Source organism: Pogona vitticeps, chromosome 5, assembly GCF_051106095.1.
Source record: "Pogona vitticeps strain Pit_001003342236 chromosome 5, PviZW2.1, whole genome shotgun sequence".
In the NCBI taxonomy this organism is placed as follows: domain Eukaryota; kingdom Metazoa; phylum Chordata; class Lepidosauria; order Squamata; family Agamidae; genus Pogona; species Pogona vitticeps.
The window spans coordinates 178,273,408-178,292,147 of NC_135787.1; the positions used below are offsets into that span (position 1 = coordinate 178,273,408).

General features: G+C 43.1%; 2 protein-coding genes across 10 annotated transcripts in view; one reads left to right on the forward strand and one right to left on the reverse strand.

The window, feature by feature from the left end:
* IQSEC3 (IQ motif and Sec7 domain ArfGEF 3) overlaps positions 1 to 18,740 on the forward strand; it is a 202,240-nt gene that overhangs the window by 164,819 nt on the left and 18,681 nt on the right. For all 9 annotated transcript variants that reach the window (XM_072999881.2, XM_072999884.2, XM_072999882.2 and 6 more), the window contains exons 6-9: positions 858 to 980; positions 3,529 to 3,695; positions 6,986 to 7,125; positions 7,430 to 7,555. In XM_072999881.2, the coding sequence (XP_072855982.2) occupies positions 858 to 980; positions 3,529 to 3,695; positions 6,986 to 7,125; positions 7,430 to 7,555 (556 nt within the window). The remainder of the gene's footprint in view (positions 1 to 857; positions 981 to 3,528; positions 3,696 to 6,985; positions 7,126 to 7,429; positions 7,556 to 18,740) is intronic.
* LOC144583137 (uncharacterized) lies at positions 9,952 to 17,246 on the reverse strand. The gene is made up of 3 exons (XM_078376290.1): positions 17,086 to 17,246; positions 16,642 to 16,713; positions 9,952 to 16,039 (listed from the first exon to the last, which is right to left on the reverse strand). The coding sequence occupies exons 1-3, from the start codon at positions 17,244 to 17,246 to the stop codon at positions 15,919 to 15,921; spliced, it is 354 nt and encodes a 117-aa protein (XP_078232416.1). The 3' UTR covers positions 9,952 to 15,918.

The following is an 18,740-nucleotide window of genomic DNA, read 5'->3' on the forward strand; positions in this document are numbered from 1 at the left end:
AAAGGAGCTATCTAAGAAGTTGATGCTTGTAATGAGGGAGACAAGCACTGAATTCTAAACTAATGACAACTTGCTGCTATGATTGATGGTGTTTCACCAACACCATAGGATTCTGGCCATTATTTCTGCTTTTCATATAAAAGTTCCTGTACCACAGTACATAATGTTGGGATGAGAAGACTCCCCCCCCTTTTTTTAATGGCACACTTGGCGTGTGAACATCACATTGAAACAACATGCATACATACACAAAGAAAGAATGAGATCAAGCAAGCTTGGGAAGTAACTTCAAGGGAACAGAATATGCTTAATCCATGAAGTTGGGCCAAATATGTCTATTGCAGAACCATCAGCCCTATATGGCATACAGCATATAACACCTGCGCTGACCTTATCTAGTTTGACCCTCAGTGTTATGTAATAGATACAGTGCTGAAGTTCATGGGAATTCAAATGCCCACTCCAGTTAAACACATAGGATGGTTTTGTGTAGTCTAAATCCTGGCTTTCATAGAGAAACTATGAGGATAAAATGGGGATGTACAGGCATGAGCTTTATGGAGGAAACCTGGGATTAAAAAAAAAGTATCTGTAAAATAAATCCAAGACCATGTCTGAGTCAGATGTTAGCAGAAAGAGAACATGTGAATAGTAGGAAGGAAGCAGGCTGGACTGCAATCAAATCATGGTAGAATTTTGTAGACAAATCAAATATTAATTGAGGGGCATGTTAATGAATAAAGAATTACTGTGATACTCCTTGCAGGCATTATAGTTCTATTGTCCTTTGGCTATCTCCTGAGAGGATGTCGTGCTGAGGGTTGATAGTTAAGCTGTTTATTTTCCCCTTCCCTTAGCTGTGTGGTAGATGAAATGGACTTCTCTGGCATGGAACTTGATGAAGCTTTGCGGAAATTCCAGGCCCACATTCGAGTGCAGGGAGAGGCGCAGAAGGTGGAACGGTTAATTGAAGCCTTCAGGTAAGAGCAGCACTGATGTGGTGCAGCTTCACTAACTGCTCCATTTGGTACAGAAGATTGTCTCTAGATGGAGAAGAGAAGAAAGAGGGATGAAAAGATGCAGCCATAAAGCTGACTAGACAGGCATTGAGATACTGAAATCTCTTAGTTCAAAATGAAATAAATGGAGCCTTTAAAGTTAGTCTCACTCTTCTTAGAGAAGTAAGAGTCTGCATGTCAGGAAATGAGCAAAAATCATCAAGAAACACATCGTTTCTGGATAGTATTGGTTAACGGATACAGAGCAGGACAAACCTTTGGGTGGGAATAATGGACGAAAATGAGATAAAGCTCAGACAGCTTTCTATCTGTTCACATCCAGTCAACCATTGGGAACTGATTCTTCTTTGAAAGTCCGCAGCACAACACCAGGGATACATATCTATTGTTGTGTATGGTTGTGTCTCCGCACATGTTATACGAGTGTTAGGCCATATCTGAGTGGTCATGTAAGCAGTGAGGCATTTGTGGGGATCTGATTGCCACTCCCTTCACAAGGCTGTTCATTCCTCAATCCTGGGTTTGATTAAGTGGTTTTAAAACATGGATGGAAACTGCATCTACAACGAATCAGGCAAGATACCTTTTAAAAGCCAGGCTCCTTTAAGTACTTAGAAAAACTGCCAACAGCAGGTGCCAGCTGGGGAGGAAAAACCTCCCTCTTCCACTCTTCCAGAAAAGCGATGCCTCTATTCAGGTGGAGTCCACTGCAACATATCTAAAAGAACCGTCAGAAAGCAAAGTAAGTGTGTGGTTGTTTCATTCAAAATGATTGTTTTAATTATAGGGTGCTTGAAGAGTCTGGTCGTTGGATAGTTCCAGCTGATCTCAGTATACTACTACTACTACTACTACTACTACTACTGATATTATTATTATTATTATTATTATTATTATTATTATTATTATTATTATTATTATTATTAGTAGTAGTAGTAGTAGTAGTAGTAGTAGTAGTAGTAGTAGTAGTAGTAGTAGTAACAACAACAACAACAACAACAACAACAACAACAACAACAACAACAACAACAATAATAATAATAATAATAATAATAATAATAATAATAATAATAATAATAATAATAATAATAATAATAATAATAATAATAATAATAATAATAATAATACGCAAATCAAACATGATAATCACTAGATGTCCAGTTTCTGTAAATGTTGCAACACCATTCTCACTTCAAAAATATACATTAAAATGTTTTGAAATGAATTTTTTGAGATAAATGTATTTGTAAAAGTGAATTTGAAAAAGAAAATGCCTTCAAAACTATTCATTTAAATGTGGATTTAAAATAAAATTCATAAATCATTTTGTAAATTAGTGCAGAGATGGAATGGAGGAATAAGAGTACACATGAGAAAATGTCATGGCTTGGAAAAGGACCAAAATATCCATCACTATTTTGTCATATTAATGCAGATTGGATAAATTATAAGCCATTAAGCCGTTAAACTCAACTGATTAATTTAACCACGTGTGGGCATGAAAGGAAGACAGAAAGGTATGCAGGGATGTAGGAGCATTCAAGGTGATGTCGTTCTCTTTTATCTTAAAGTCCTAAGACAAAATCTTGAGGTGAATAGGTTCAGAGCTGGAGAACATTGATGTATCTTGAAATCCTCAATTGTGAAAGGAGACAGAGCTGTGTTTCTCCCGCTCATTTGCTGATCATTTCTGTTCCCAGCTAGACTCCAGGTAGGTCATTCAGGAAGTGGAGTGATACTTGGCACAGTACTGTACTGTAGGGTGCAAGCTCATCCAGTCATACTCTTCTATTAAAGGGAAGTGTTTGGACCCACTGGCTCAAATCCTCTTGCCTAGTTATGCTGCATGCAGTACAAACAGAGAAACTCTTAGAATTGTTTTAAGTTAAGAAATCACTGTAAACATCAGTTGTGTGCTGAGTTGTGTGACTTAGTGTACAGCTGATAAAGTATGTAGTTATACAATGTCTTAACTTGGGGCAATTTGTTTCCAAAAGTTATGCCATGTGCGTAGCTATGCAAGAGGATTTTGGCAACTGAGACACTATCAGAAGTAGAATCAGTGTGTCCCAGAGGCATCAGATGATCAGGTTATCATATGACAATCATTCTGTGAAAAAGCAAGGCTGTGAGAATGTTCCAACAGATTAAATTCAGATTTCAAATGACAAGTTGCTGTTATTCATATGGTTGAAACTATTTTCATGTGTCTTTTATTATTTATGGACAGAGCCTTCTGATCATACGAAAGAATTTATCAGTGGTAACTGACCCATGATAAAGTTATCATATTTTACCTGCCCTTTTAAATTCATACAAAATGACCAATTTGTTCCTTTCGTCTGAGATATAGCTCAGGGATCATGTGCACAATATTGATGCTTGTGTTGCTAGGCAGAGCATAAGTAACTTTATCATCCCCAGACAGATATATAAGCATATTAGTGACAAATAAATAAGCCTTTGATTTCTATTCACATGTACTGACTTTCTGTCCCTTTGCTTGCAGCCAGCGGTACTGCATGTGTAACCCAGATGTGGTCCAGCAATTCCATAATCCTGACACCATTTTCATACTGGCTTTCGCCATCATTCTTCTTAACACGGATATGTATAGTCCTAATATCAAGCCTGACAGGAAGATGATGTTGGAAGACTTTATTCGGAACCTGAGGGGTGAGGACATTGCTTGGATGAGTCATAGTCATTGCTATTGTAAATCCTGAGCAAAGTAGACTTCAAAGCATTCATGCATCAAATGGCATTGGGAGAGCTAAAATATCTGGGTCAGAGGAAGAAAAAGAAAATAGGGTTGCCCCTTCTTCTATATAGAGAAAGTGCCAACACCTTTGCACATTTCCAGCATTAAAAATTGTAAATATATGTACATTTGAAATTGCTCACTGGCTAATCACAATACTCAAAATGAGTTTAGGATCTCTGGTCAAAAAGGCTTTGCAGATGTCCATGCTGCTCAGTGCCTGAGCAGACTCCCTAGTGAGATAGAAATAATCAGCATGTGGTGTTGTTGTTTAGTAATTAAGTCGTGTCTGACTCTTCATGACCCCATGGACCAGAGCACGCCAGGCCCTCCTGTATTCCACTGCCTCCAGAGTTTGGTCAAATTCATGTTGGTACCTTTGATGACACTATCCAGCCATCTTGTCCTCTGTCGTCCCCTTCTCCTCTTGCCTTCACACTTTCCCAACATCAGAGTCTTTTCCAGGGAGCCTTCTCTTCTCATGAGAAGGCCAAAGTATTGGAGCCTCAGCTTCAGGATCTGTCCTTCCAGCAAGCACTTAGGGTTGATTTCCTTCAGAATTGATAGGATTGTTCTCCTTGCAGTCCAGGAGACTCTTAAGAGTCTCCTCCAGCACCACAATTCAAAGCATCAATTCTTCGGTGGTCAGCTTTCTTTATGGTCCAGCTCTCACTTCCATACATCACTACTGGAAAAACCATAGCTTTGACTATGTGGACCTTTGTCGACAAGGTGATGTCTCTGCTTTTTTAAGATGCTGTCTAGGCTTGTCATCGCTTTCCTCCCAAGAACCAGGTGTCTTTTAATTTCATGGCTGCTGTCTCCACCTGCAGTGATCATGGAGCCCAAGAAAGTAAAATCTGTCACTGTCTCTATATCTTCCACTTCTTTTTGCCAGGAGGTAATGGGGCCAGTGGCCATGGTCTTGGTTTTTTTGATGTTGAGCTTCAAACCATTTTTTGCGCTCTCCTCTTTTACCCTCATTACGAGGTTCTTTAATTCCTCTTCACTTTCTGCCATTTGAGTGGTATCATCTGCATATCTGAGGTTGTTGATATTTCTTCCAGCAATCTTAATTCCGGTTTGGCATTCCTCCACTCCTGCCTTTTGCATGATGTATTCTGCATATAAGTTAAATAAGCAGGGAGACAGTATGCAGCTTTTCATACTACTTTCCCAATTTTGAACCAATTAATTGTTCTATATCCAGTTCTAACTGTTGCTTCCTGTCCCACATAAAGATTTCTCAGGAGATAGATAAGGTGGTCAGGCACTCGTATTTGTTTAAGAACTTGCCATAGTTTGTTGTGGTCCACACAGTCAAAGGCTTTTGCGTAGTCAGTGAATCAGAAGTACAGTGGTGCCTCGCTTAGCGATCGCTCCATTGAGCGATGAAATCACTTTGCGATGGACTTCTGGCCATTGCTGGAGTGATCGCTTAGTGATGACCCCTATGGCTAAAATTCGCTTTGCGATGATCGCGGGGAAGCAAAAAAATGGCCGCCGCTGTTTTGCCTCGCTTGAGAGGAACCCAAAATGGCCGCCGTTATGGAGGAATTTCGCTTTAAGGTAAGTTTTTAGCCCATAGGAACGTATTAAACACGTTTTAATACATTCCTATGGGCTTTTTCATATCGCTTAGCGATGAAATCACTTAGCAATATTTTTTCCGGAATGGATTAACATTACTAAGTGAGGCACCACTGTAAATGTTTTCTGTAACTCTCTGGCTTTCTCCATAATCCAGTGCATGTTAGCAATTTGGTCTCTAGTTCCTCTGCCCCTTCAAAATCCAGCTTTTACTTCTGGGAGTTCTCGGTCTACATATTGCTGAAGCCTACCTTGGAGGATTTTGAGCATAACCTTGCTAGCGTGGAAAATGAGTGCAATTGTACAGTAGTTGGAGCATTCTTTGCTAGTGTCCTTCTTTGGGATTGGGATGTAGATTTATCTTTTCCAATCCTCTGGCCACTGCTGAGTTTTCCAAATTTTCTGGCATATTGAGTGTAGCACCTTAACAGCATCATCTTTTAAGATTTTACATAGTTCAACTTGAATGCCATCACCTCCACTGGCCTTTTGTTAGCCATACTTTCTAAGGCCCACTTGACTTCACTCTCCAGGATGTCTGGCTCTAGGTCAGCAACTATATTGTCTGGGTTGTCCGGGATATCCAAAACTTTCTGATATAATTCCTCTGTGTATTCTTGCCACCTCTTCTTGATGTCTTCTGCTTCTGTGAGGTCCCTACCATTTTTGTCCTTTATCATGTCCATCTTTGCAGAAAATGTTCCTTTAATAGCTCCAATTTTCTTGAAGAGATCTCTGATTTTTCCCTTTCTATTCTTTTCCTCTGTTTCTTTGCACTGTTCATTTAAGAAGGCCCTCTTGTCTCTCCTTGCTATTCTTTGGAAGTCTGCATTCCCTTTTCTGTAACTTTCCCTATCTCCCTTGCATTTTATTTCCCTTCTCTTCTCTGCTCCTTGTAAGGCCTCGTTGGACAGCCACTTTGCTTTCTTGCATTTCCTTTTCTTTGGGATGGTTTTTGTTGCTGCCTCCTGTACAATGTTACGGGCTTCCATCAAAAGTTCTTCAGGCACTCTGTCCATCAAATCGAGTTCCTTAAATCTGTTCTTCATTTCCACTGTGTATTCATAAGGGATTTGGTTTAGATTATACCTGACTAGCCCAGAGGTTTTTCCTATTTTCTTCAGTTTAAGCTTGAGTTTTGCTATAAGAAGCTGATGATCAGAGCCACAATCAGCTCCAGGTCTTGTTTTTGCTGACTGTATAGAGCTTCTCCATCTTTGGCTGCAGAGAATATAATCAAACTGTCTATGGAGTTTTCTTCCCCTTCACGGATCCTGCCTTGTCGTGGCAAAGGGCTTGTCATGGCTTGAGTAATTCAGAGAAGCTATGGGCTATGCCGTGCAGGGATACCCAAAACGGACAGGTCATAGTCGAGAGTTCTGACTAAAAGCGATCCACCTGGAGCAGGAACTGGCAAGCCACTCCAGTATCTTTGCCAAGAAAACTCCATGGGCAGAAACAGATGGACAGAATGAGCATGTGTACTAATCGACAACCAGTTCTGTATTTTACACCGTGCAAGTAAGTTTCTGAAAAAAGTAATTAATAAATACTTGCTATTGCTCAGATATGAATATCCTCTCTGTCTAGCTTGTTCTCTATGTCTGATTCACAGGAGTGGATGATGGGGCCGATATTCCGCGGGACTTGGTGGTGGGAATTTATGAGAGGATCCAGCAGAGAGAACTCAAATCCAATGAGGATCATGTAACCTATGTTACCAAAGTGGAAAAATCGATAGTTGGCATGAAAACGGTAAGCCCTCAACATAGGCTATCTATCTGCCCTATGATGATAAGATGATGAAGATTAATGCTGCTCTTGCATCCATATCTTTTTGGTGCTTGCTTATATCTGGTGAGGCTGTTTCACCCTGTAGCTAATCAAATATTGCCTTCCCTTATTGACAGCAGATGTATAGGTTCCCAAGCCCGTTGATGGATTTTTTTAGCTGGAGATGCCACAGACTAAACTTGGGACCTTCTCTATACAGAATATCTTCTGCTTAAAGACAGTGGATAAGGAAGAGATCCATTCCTGTTCACTTTTTGTCTTCCAGGTTTTGTCAGTGCCGCATCGCCGATTAGTCTGTTGCAGCCGGTTATATGAAGTAACAGATGTGAACAAAATGCAGAAGCAAGCCGCTCACCAGAGAGAGGTTTTCCTCTTCAATGACTTGCTGGTGGTGAGTGGCCTGTGGTTTGCAGAGTCTCAATACTCTACTAATAGCAGTAGAAGTAATTAACAACAACAACAGCAACAACAATGACCATTTTCAGCATTTTCTAGTTAGAGTACTCAGAAGTGGTTTACCATTCCCTTTTTCTGGGGTGCTCTGGAATTTTGCACCATGTTGGGTTTCAAGTAAGGGATAACATAGCTGAATTCTCCCCTATTTATGAAAACTCCCTTTACACTGAACGTTAGCATGCAGAAAGAAGGATATATGTATACCTTTTTCCTTGGATTGGAACCTTTTAGCTCAGAGGAGCATTCAGATGTGAAACTTTCCACCCATACTCCAAAATGATGTTGTCCACAAGGACTTTGCCTAACATGTCTTTTCCTTCTCCATCTTTCTGAGTGTATAGAAGATCTGTTTTCAGGACCGTTTGGTACAGCAACGTGCTTTTACTCAAAGATTTCCATAAAGGCTGGGAAAAATTTCCAGAAAATAAATGATAAAACAGGAATCCAAATACTGTAGACCATCAGCAGCAATGCTACCACAGAATACAAAGAGGACGGAACACAACTATTAACATACCAGTTTCAAATGTCCTCTGAAATAAGAGCATCTTCACTTGCAGTCTAAGTCCTACTAGTGAGACAGCCAAGTGAGGTCCTTCAGAATGGTGCTCCATAGTTGAGATCAAGAATGGGCAACAGTGAGGATAGCATTGGTGGCCAATTTTGTAACGGTTGGAAATTGACAGGGCTGCAAAATGAGACATTTGTTGTGCTCACCTGTTATAGCTGCTGTGTGAACGAAGACCCTGTCTAAGTAGAACTGAAGTTATATGTTCCATGTGGCATGTCTCATTTAGGTAGTATACTTAGGACATTTACGGCAGCACTCTGAACCAACTGTCTTTCCAAAGAGAGAAAACAAATATGAGGCCATGCTACAGAGGGGGACAAGCACTCCCAAATAATAAACTTGTCCTTCATTTACCCCCCCCCCCCATTACTGATGGGATACCCAGTGTGGTGTAGTGCATAGAGTGATGGAAAGGGGTGTCCAACCTTTCGCCTTCCCTGGGCCACATTAGAAGATGAACATTTCGTTTGGGCCGCACATAAATTTGGTTTGGGACACATGGGGGACAGCCCTAGCCGTCCTCCGTAGCCCCGCTCCAAGCGCGCTTACTGGCAGCTGCGATCTCAGACAGCAGAGGCTGCCAGCTTCGACTCTGGTGGCTTTATGGAGCTGGGAGGGGGTCCACCTATTGATGGGGACAGCGCAATGCAGTCACACAGCCCCCCTGTCCCCTCCCCTCCCGCTCCTTCCTTCCTTCCCTCTCCCCCCCTACGGTTGTGACGTGCCCCAGCTGCATTCCGGCTGCAAGGACCAGCAGTGTAACTTGAAACTTTGGAATTTCTTTAAAAATAAAAAATTGCAGTGGGCTGCATTATGAGCCGACCTGGGCCACATGCGGCCCTTGGGCCGCAGGTTGGACAAGCCTGGAGTAGGACTTAAGAGCTGTGGTTTCAAATCCCAATTAAGCCATGGAAACTCAGAGAGGGTAAAGGTAAAGGTTCCCCTTGACATTTAGTTCAATCGTGTCCGGCTCTAGGGGGTGGTTCTCATCCCTGTTTCCAAGCCATAGAGCCAGCGTTTGTCCGAAGACAGTTTCCGTGGTCACGTGGCTAGCGCGACTAGACACGGAACGCCCTTACCTTCCCACCGAGGTGGTCCCTATTAATCTACTCACTTTTACATGCTTTCAAACTGCTAGGTTGGTGAGGAGCTGGGACTAGCGATGGGAGCTCACTCCGTCGCGTGGATTCGATCTTACAACTGCTGGTCTTCTGATCCTACAGCACACAAAGGCTTCTGCGGTTTAGCCCGCAGTGCCACCACGTCCCTGGAACTAGTAAAACCACTCCTTAAATAGCTCACTTGCTTTGAAAGCCCTATTAGAGTTGCTGACTTGACAGCATGCAAAAGCACAATTGCTGATCTCCTGTCATTACTTGAAGAGAAAGTATTTGCTTATCAAAACCACTTATCATATATAAACATCACTGTATCATACAGTAATCAGTGCAACTCATTTTAGAGAAAACATATATAATGGTAGTTTAGGGCTTTTCTGTACAGATGCAGTTGGAGGAGGTTGGATCAGGCTAAATAGTGATCAGTGAGCCTCGTGGCGCAGTGGTTAAAACGCTGTACTGCAGCTAAAACTGTGCTCACGACCTGGGGTTCAAATCCCAGGTAGCCGGCTCAAGGTTGACTCAGCCTTCCATCCTTCCAAGGTCGGTAAAATGAGTACCCAGCTTGCTGGGGGGGCAATGTGTAGTCTATATAATTAAATTGTAAACCGCCCGGAGAGTGCTTGTAGCGCTATGGGGCGGTATATAAGTCCAATAAATAAATAAATAAAATAAATAAATAAATAGGGCCACTGTGGTTAGGCAGAGGTCCAGTATGTCCTTTGGGTGATCCTTTTTGGTCTGCCCCCTTTAGCAAAAGAAGGGGGGGGAATCTCCTTGCCCACTCCTGTCTCCTCCTGCTTCCAGGAGGAAGTCTTCAATTTTTATTTTTTTAAATGGAATACAGCATAAGCTCTGTCCTAACAATTATTTAAAAAAACCCACAACTTTTACTTCTTTCCTTTGTTCCTCCAGGGAGAAGCAGAGTAATGTTTAATTTTCCAATATTGTGAAGTGGCTAAGTTATCTTCTTAAGCCACTTATTATCAGGAAATTGAAAGCAGAAGGGAGATTTAAAACTGCAAACTGCTTTGGTTCATTTCCATCAATTGCATATTCTGGAAATTAATCAAAACTGAGTGATCCTATTTGCACTAACCACCCTCCCCAAAACTAGTACCCCCTGACAGGGACCCAGAAAGGGCACGGGCTGGTTCATGCTAGCAATTATGCCATCTGCTCATGGGCAAAAGGAATGAACCAGTCTGTCCTTGCAACAGACCAAACAGCAGTAAAAACAACAGTCTGATCACGTCATTAGTGTGAAATCAATTATTATTGTTCTTTCAGACATCTTAACATATGGACACAGTTTATCATTGCAGAAAAATTCTTTGCCTCTTTTGGGGCCCCATCCGCAGAAATTTTTATCTTGTTATTGTCTAACTTAACGTTATGAAGAGGAGATTCTGGGTGGCCAGATGCAACCTAAATGAGAGACCTACAATAATGATCCCACATCTCACTGTCATAAAGTGGCCTTAGAAATGAGAAGAGCCCATGATGGCAATCTTTCATTGCATCGGCCTTCATTACCTTCGATGTGACAGTAGTGCTGAATTAAAATAAGCAGTGGAATATTGTTTGCGGGATGAGTACTGTATAAAGTTTCACACACAATGAGTCCTCTAAGGTCTGCATTGGTTTTTGTGATGGAACAAAGGATTCACTTAATGTAACTGACGTCATTTCTCAATTTGTGATGGCTAGGAAAAGTTCAGCCAGGGAACCACTCGTGGTTGAATTTGCTGCCAGCTCTATCTGTGATGATATGGTTCAGTCACACAAGTGTTTTGCCTGAAAATGGTCATAGCTGATTGCATTTGGAAGAAAATGTCTTCTGTGAACTGGCTCATGAATACCCAGTTATCAAGGATTTTGAGAGCAGGATATGAATTGCATGAATTTGGAATGAAAGTAGAGACATTTTCTCTTCAACACTCTTCCTGAGATAGGATATCAGATCCCCAAACTAGTGTCTCAGATGTGTGATGCCAGCCATCAAAAAGGCAGAAATATTCATAATTATTTGTGAAAACAAATGGGCAGATTTTGCTCATCCTTAGTCGTAAGCAAAAGTGTAAGAAACAACTTGGTGGGTGCAAACTCAGAGAACCCATAGTTGTTATTTTAGAAGAGGTAGCTGTGTTAGTCTATGGTAGCATGTGAGGCAGGAACAAAATAACAATAATAATAAAATAAAGAAGACAAAAATGTTGTGGACCTCAAAGACTAACTGCTATATTTTCATATGAGCTTTCATGGACAAGTCCACTTCTTCAGAGAATCCACTTACTTGTCCCACTGCACATTGCCTGCAAAAGTCACTGCAGAATACAAATGTGTTGCCATTTGCATCCTGCTATGTTTCATAGGAGCTTAGTGAAGTTGACAAGATAAAATATCTGTGAAATGGATAAAAGTGATTTGACAGGACTCCCTGAAGAACAGATAACAAGCCTTTCCTAAGCATACTTGTCACTAAACTCATATTGTTGTTTTGCCTGTTTCACGATTTTAAAATGGTGCCACCTCTTTGGGCCAAAGAGAGCATAATCGTATTCATGCAATTTTCAGTTTTGTGAGTAAGAGTGGTGGAGACTGAAAGAATGGGTATTGTACAAGTTGGGGTGGAAACAAAGAGATTTTAAAGAATGTGAAATCTTTGCACCAACTCAAGTTCCTCATCCCAGTATTCCTCACTGTACCATGTCTGATAATTGCATTAGAAGAAAATATTCCACATTACCATGTTTCTTTCTCTAGTGCAAGTAACAGATGCATATGTAGCTGCAGTCTGATCCAAACTAGGAACACAGCAATGGGGAAAGGCATAAAGTCTCCCACTCCCCTCTGTTAATTACACTTTTTTTAAAAAATGAACATCAGTTGCATGAATTGCTAAGTGTATTATGTAAGCACTTTTGTTTAGCTATGCAAATCCGTTTCTAAGTAAATTAAAGATTAAGAACAGGACTTCTTAAGCACCTGCTAGATACTATGGCTGTCAATAAAAAGGTTTATCAATTAATTTTATTAAAGCATATACTATCCGGTCCATGATGGGTATCAGGAAAAAAATGCAGATCCTTCAGCATAGGTACAATGTCCTGTTGACAGCCCACTCCGGTGAAGAGACAGGCAGTTGCAATACAACTAGCTGTAGCTTCAACACAAAACTTAGTGATAGCCTCACACAAAATGCACTGCAATTATCCAGTCCTGTGTTCACCAACTAATGGGTCACTGTGGCTCTCCCCATCCAGCAATGGCTGCAGCTATCAACCTAGAAGAAGCTGTTTTTAAAATGCTCCTTGTTACTGAGGACAGCTGGGCCTCAAATAACAGTGATGAGTAAAGTGATTAATCAGTGATGAATCCAACCCTCATATGGCACATGTGTTCCTTCATAAGTAATGTGGCTCCATTCAAAATAGACCTATCTCCTGCCCACACGAATCATTCATCTATGACACCTCTATCTTGCCAGGATTAAAGCTCAGTTTATTATCCTACATCCAACCTACATTCATTGCATCCAAGAACTGTCAGATAACCTCACATGGACTCAGATTTATGGAGAAATAGAAGTGTGGAACCTTGTTGATACACTAATGACATATACACTCTGAATGAGTTCCCAGTAGCTAAATACTGTTGTTTAAGCGGTTATGGAGAGTGAACAGTATCTTGGGCAGTTCCTAATGCAAGTATGAGGGACCCAAAGAACATCCCATCACTATTTTACACATATACGTGCACATAGAATTGGGAGCATTGAAATAGTCTATAATCCTCGTTACAGAGAGGTGGGAACTTAAATAGCTGTCCTATGCTAAATCTAGTCAAGTTTTAGACAAGATTCTTTCCTATCCCTGCCTGGAGACCCCGGATGATCCCTTTGTGGTCTTCCATTCAAGTACTAGCCAGATCCAATCACATTTACCTTCAAAAGTCAGATAATATCATTGTGTTCAAGGTGGCAAAATAGATGCTGTGGTCCATACTATTAAAAGCCACAGAGAGACTAAGAACAGAGTGCACCTCTGCTTCAAGAACAGATAATTTTACTTATTTTAATGTTGTTAGCCTCTGTGTTTTCCCTCAGGGGAAAGGCACCCTATTAATGAAAATAAATAAAATCAGTCAATCAATCAATTAAAATGTGCAAATTCATCCATCTTACACCCACAGAAAATCCCTTAGTATTTGACTGTGTAATCGCATCTGTGTTTCAGGAACTACTGTTGGACTCTGTTACCTTTTTCAAGTAGTCCACAAGGCCACAGTGAAAATAGCAGAGGCGAAAGCTGAAGAAGCAAATATTTCTTTAGGATTCCCTGTTACCATAGGAACTTTGCTTGGCTCTCCCCTGCACATAAAGAGCGCCTGACTGGATCATGACTGCAAAGGATAAATGATACAGTTGAGAGTTAATTCTGAAGCTCTTCAAGGGGCTTTCCTTAGGAAGACATAATTGAACAAACCTTTGTAATTCTGAAGCAAAAGCAAGCGCAGTCCACACTGTCATATAATAGAAATTCTAAGCTGCATCTTATTTCCCACAGTGCTCGTTGCATACCTTTGGGAAGCCCACAGTTGCCCTGCCTAGCTGCAATTGTTCCCAATACAGAGGCAAGATTCATCTGATCCTGGAATCATACATAGCCATCCTGATTAGTAACAAATAGTTGTCTTAGTGTCCGTAATTTTTTTAACACCATCACAGTCGATGGCCATCATTATACTTCAGAAGCAGATGTAGCAATTTCAAAGCGCCCTGTGTGATGTACTTTTCTTTACCTGTCTTCAGTATCCCATATCCTGTTTTACTGAGTCACTGTAGATCCCAGTGTTAAGAGAAAGGAGGAAGGACATTTTCTTTTCCAGTTTCTATACACCAAATGTAATGCAGACTGCGGTCAATCGCATCAGGATGTCTTTAGACACAAGAGCAGTGGTTAAATTGCTGTACTACAGCCAAAACTGTGCTCAGGGCCCGGGGTTTCCATCCCAGGTAGCCGGCTCAAGGTTGATTCAACCTTCTATCCTTCTGAGGTCAGTAAAATGAGTACCCAGCTGGCTGGGGGGGGGGCAATGTGTAGCCTGCATAATTAACTTGTAAACTGCCCAGAGAGTGCTTGAAGCGCTGTGGGGGGTATATAAGCAGCACGCTTTGCTTTTTAGAAGGGATAAAAGTACTTTGCATTTTTGCACACCACTGCTCCCAATTTACAGCCTGGAAAGTGGAACTGAAAGAGAATATAATACTGTATCTCCAAAAGCCAACTCGATTATGGCATTCTAGGTGTGGTTTTTGGAACTCATGCTTCCCGTGTCTAGATCCAAGTCGGTCCATGCTGGCTGTCAGTATCTTTTTTTCGTAGTCTGTCATTCTTATTTTTCAAAAGTCATATACAATCACACAGGCATTACATTAGAGCTTTGAGATGTGACTCCTTTCTTCATATTTATGGGTGATGTTCAGGAACAAGATGTTTTTTTTTCCTTACTGGCCTGATGCGACCAAATAGATGCTAAGTGAGTAGATTAAACCAGAATGAAGCAGAAACCAGATTTTGCAGGAGATGCTTTCAAATTTAAATTTTGGGGGCCAAATGTCTAGTGGCATTGAACTTGTGTTGTGGAATGGAAACATATCCTAAGGCAAGGAGAATGACAAAATAGGTGAGATACATAGAAATAGGGTGAGACCATAGCAACCCCATCCCCCATATGCAGAGCTTGGCCCAGTTTGTTAGTAGGCATCCTTCAGTCTCGAGAGACTATGGTAACATGCTCTGTATGGAGGTATTTGAACAGCGTCTAGTGTGGCTGAGAAGGCCAATTCGAGAGTGACAGTCCCTTCCACACTGAAGACAAATACAATCTGTCCCCTGTCCAGCTCCCTGGTTTTGCTCGTTTCAGGACTGCCTCTTTGCCTGGGCCTGCTGGACAAGGGTCTCTTCAAATTGGGAGAGGCCATGATGCACCTCCTGCCTCCAGGCTGAACACTCAGACGTCAAGGTTTCCCATCTGTTGAGGGCCATTCCTAAGGCCTTCAGATCCCGCTTGCAGATATCCTTGTATTGCAGCTGTGGCCTCCCTCTGGGGCAATTTCCCTGCACTAATTCTCCATACAGGAGATCTTTTGGAATCCGACCATCAGCCATTCTCACGACATCCCAAGCCAACATAGACGCTGCTGTTTCAGTAATATATACATGCTAAAAATTCCAGCTCATTCTAGGACTTCTGTATTTGGAACTTTGTCCTGCCAGGTGATACCAAAAATGCGTCGGAGGCAACGCATATGGAATGTGTTCAGCTTCCTCTCCTGCCGTGCACAAAGGGTCCAGGACTCACCTCATGACAGGAGTGTACTCAGGACAGAGGCTCTATAGACCTGGATCTTGGTGTATGCCATCAGCTTCTTATTAAGCCATACTCTCTTTGTGAGTCTAGAGAACCTGGTAGCTGCTTTACCAATACGTTTATCCAGCTCGACATCTAGGGAGAGAGGCCCAGTTTATTGCATAAATTAGGATAGGAGCAAGGAAGCTCTTTCATATCTGCCCATCGGACAGCTTCGGTGGAAGGGAATAACCTTCAAAGAGGCAGACATGTAAGAGCAAATATCAAATAATTCTTCTGCGTGGTCTTCTGTGAATGCACACAATAAGGGGTTAAGTCAGCGCCTGCGCTGGTCTTCTCGGAATATTCCAGAGCTCTGCAAGAGAAACATTGTCAACATTATCTATACTGCGCATGCTCCGCCCGCCCAATCCTCAGTTCCATTTTTCCGCCGTGTGGAATGGTTCTTCTCGGTAGAGCTCCTCTATTTTCGCCCTTTGTATTGCTAAATTTCATCAGGATTTCCCGGTTCTTCGACCCTTGCATGCCTAACGACTTCGTCTCTTGCCTATTGGACTTGTTTTTCCTCAGCGGCTGCTCCGTTTACCGCTTGTGAGTCTCGCCCTTTTTCCCGCCCTTTTCAACGGCTGCTGCGAGTACTCGCCTCTCCTATGCCCCCTCCACCTTCGGGCCCCTTTAGTCGCTGTGTCGTTTGCTCGGGCAAAATCCCTTTCCAGGACGGGCACGACACTTGTCTTTTTTGCCTGGGGGAATCCCATTCCGCCCAGAGTTGTGAACACTGCCAGGCATTTACCAAGGCAGCTCTGAAGGCTCGACAACAGAGGCTAAGATTACACCTGTGGAATTCAGCCCTGGCTGCCTCCCAACCTTCGCCTATGGAGATTCCTTCCACCTCCTCAGCCCCCCATTCTGAGGGTGCTCCGGGCCTTACAGTAGCCAGTAAGTCTTCGGACTTACCTGAAAAGCCTAAGAAGCCTTCTAAGAAGTCTTCGACGTCCAAGCTCGCGCTGCCCGCGAAATCCGTGAAATCTGCAAAACAGGCAAAAACTAAGGCTTCTACAAAGGCAAAGGACGCTGTATCCCAAGCTTTGCCGGGATCTGCCGACCTTCTCTCGCCTGTACTGGAGGATTTGTCGAGAGACAAGGACTCGACATCGGGGGCGGCTACCCCCCTTCCTCCTCGTCAGCCTGAGCCGGCTATACCCCTTGGCGCTCCCTCTCCGACGCCAAGCCAGCTTGTTCGAGCAACGACAAGCTTGGGTTCTGCCCCGATTAGCCCCGTGTCTTCCGGGCGGGCTTCACCGGCTCCATCTGTATCGCCGTTACCTCCTCATCCTCCCTCGCCACCGAGGAAGAAGACGGCAAAGAGGAAGCATTGCTCCAGGGATCGCTCTGTCTCACCTCATAGAGACAGCAGAGACAGCCGCAAACGCTCTCGACGTCGCCATAGGTCGACGTCGGTTGACTCCTCCTCCTCCGGTTCCCATCGTCGCCGCCACAAGCGTCGCTACAGGCACCGATCCTATTCCTCCTCGACGTCGACATCGACCGACCGCCGTCATCGCCGTCGGAGGGTCAGATACATTTATCTTTCCCCCTCTTCTTCTTCCTCTCCATCGTCGACCCCCCCTAGAAAACATCGACGTCGACATAAGAAGAGAGTAAGGGACATCGTTCCACCTCCTCCACTACCAGCCCCCCCCACTGCTCCGCCTTCTACGGTTCCGTCGATGCCGACCGCGCCTCCTCCTCCTCCACCTCCTCTTCCTCAACCCGTCCCTCCAGTCATGCCTCAGCCCCCACCTCCACGTCGAACGAGAGGGCATGAGCCTTCATCTGAGGATGATGATGCTTCTTTTTCTTCGCAAGAATCCCAGTCAGAGGAAGAACCACCTCCTCAACCCACGCCTCATGAGCTACCAGTGGGAGAGACGGTGGATTCGGATACGGGCAATCCTCATGATTCCTCACCCTCAGAAGACTTTTCCTCTTACTCACAAATGCTGGCAAGACTAGCTAAGACACTTAAGCTGCGCGTCGACGAACCTGCACCACCAGAAGAAGACCTCATCTTTGGGGATATTAATAAAGAGCGGTCACCACCTCCTAGCCTTTGCTTTCTTCCTACCTTATTGAAGATCATTCAAGAATTTTGGGAACACCCTTCAGCAGCTGTACCGTTACCCAAGAGGACAGAGAACATGTATAAAATTGCTGGGGAGGATGCTAAGTTCCTTTTGAAGCACCCTATCCCAAATTCTCTTATAGTGGAGACCAGCTGCACCAAACCATCGGGAAGGGCACATGTGGTCCCCACGAACAAGGAGGGAAAAAAGCTTGAGTTAATTGGTAGAAGAATCTACTCTTTAATCGCCTTTATACTCAGAGTCGCTAATTATCAGACCGCCCTAGGGGCATATCAAAAACAGCTGTGGGTAAAAATCTTGCCAGCTTTGCACATGCTGCCAGCAGAGGCACGACAAGCCTTTTTAAACACCTATGAGGAGGCCCAGACGGTTTCCAAGCACCAGAGGATTGCAACGAGGCATTCAGTGGAAGCATCAGCTAGAATCCTCGTCACTGCTATTAACCTGCGTCGACATGCTTGGTTACGTGCTGCTAACATCCTTGAGGATGTAAAGGCTAAGGTGGAGGATTTACCTTTTGATTCTACTGGTCTTTTCAGCGAAAAGACGGATAACCACCTTGAGGACTTACACAAGGCTAAGAAAACTGCCAAATCCTATTACATTCAGCCACAACCAAAGTTCAACAGATACCAATGGAAACGTTCTTCCAATCAGTACAGTCAACCTTCCCAACAGTTCAGACAGTTCAGAGAGACCTCCCGGTCCACTTTACCTCAAAATTCTTCCGCTCCATCTACTTACCGTACGCACCACACGTCGCAACGTCGTCAGACCTTCAAGCCACCTGCCAAGAAACACAAACAATATCTTTGACTGGCTAGCTTACCCCTCACCTGTCATCACAGACATAAGACTTCAACCATATTATCGAAATTGGTCAGTTATTACAAACGACTCCTGGGTTTT

Excerpts from the sequence above, each read along its gene's own strand:
- LOC144583137 (XM_078376290.1), bottom strand. The coding sequence starts at position 17,246 with ATGACGGCGGTCGGTCGATGTCGACGTCGAGGAGGAATAGGATCGGTG. Across the intron at positions 16,714-17,085 it reads GTCTCTGCTGTCTCTATGAG|ATTTCACGGATTTCGCGGGC; the intron begins GTGAGACAGAGC and ends CCTGTTTTGCAG. Across the intron at positions 16,040-16,641 it reads AGGCTTCTTAGGCTTTTCAG|AGCTCTGGAATATTCCGAGA; the intron begins GTAAGTCCGAAG and ends TTTCTCTTGCAG.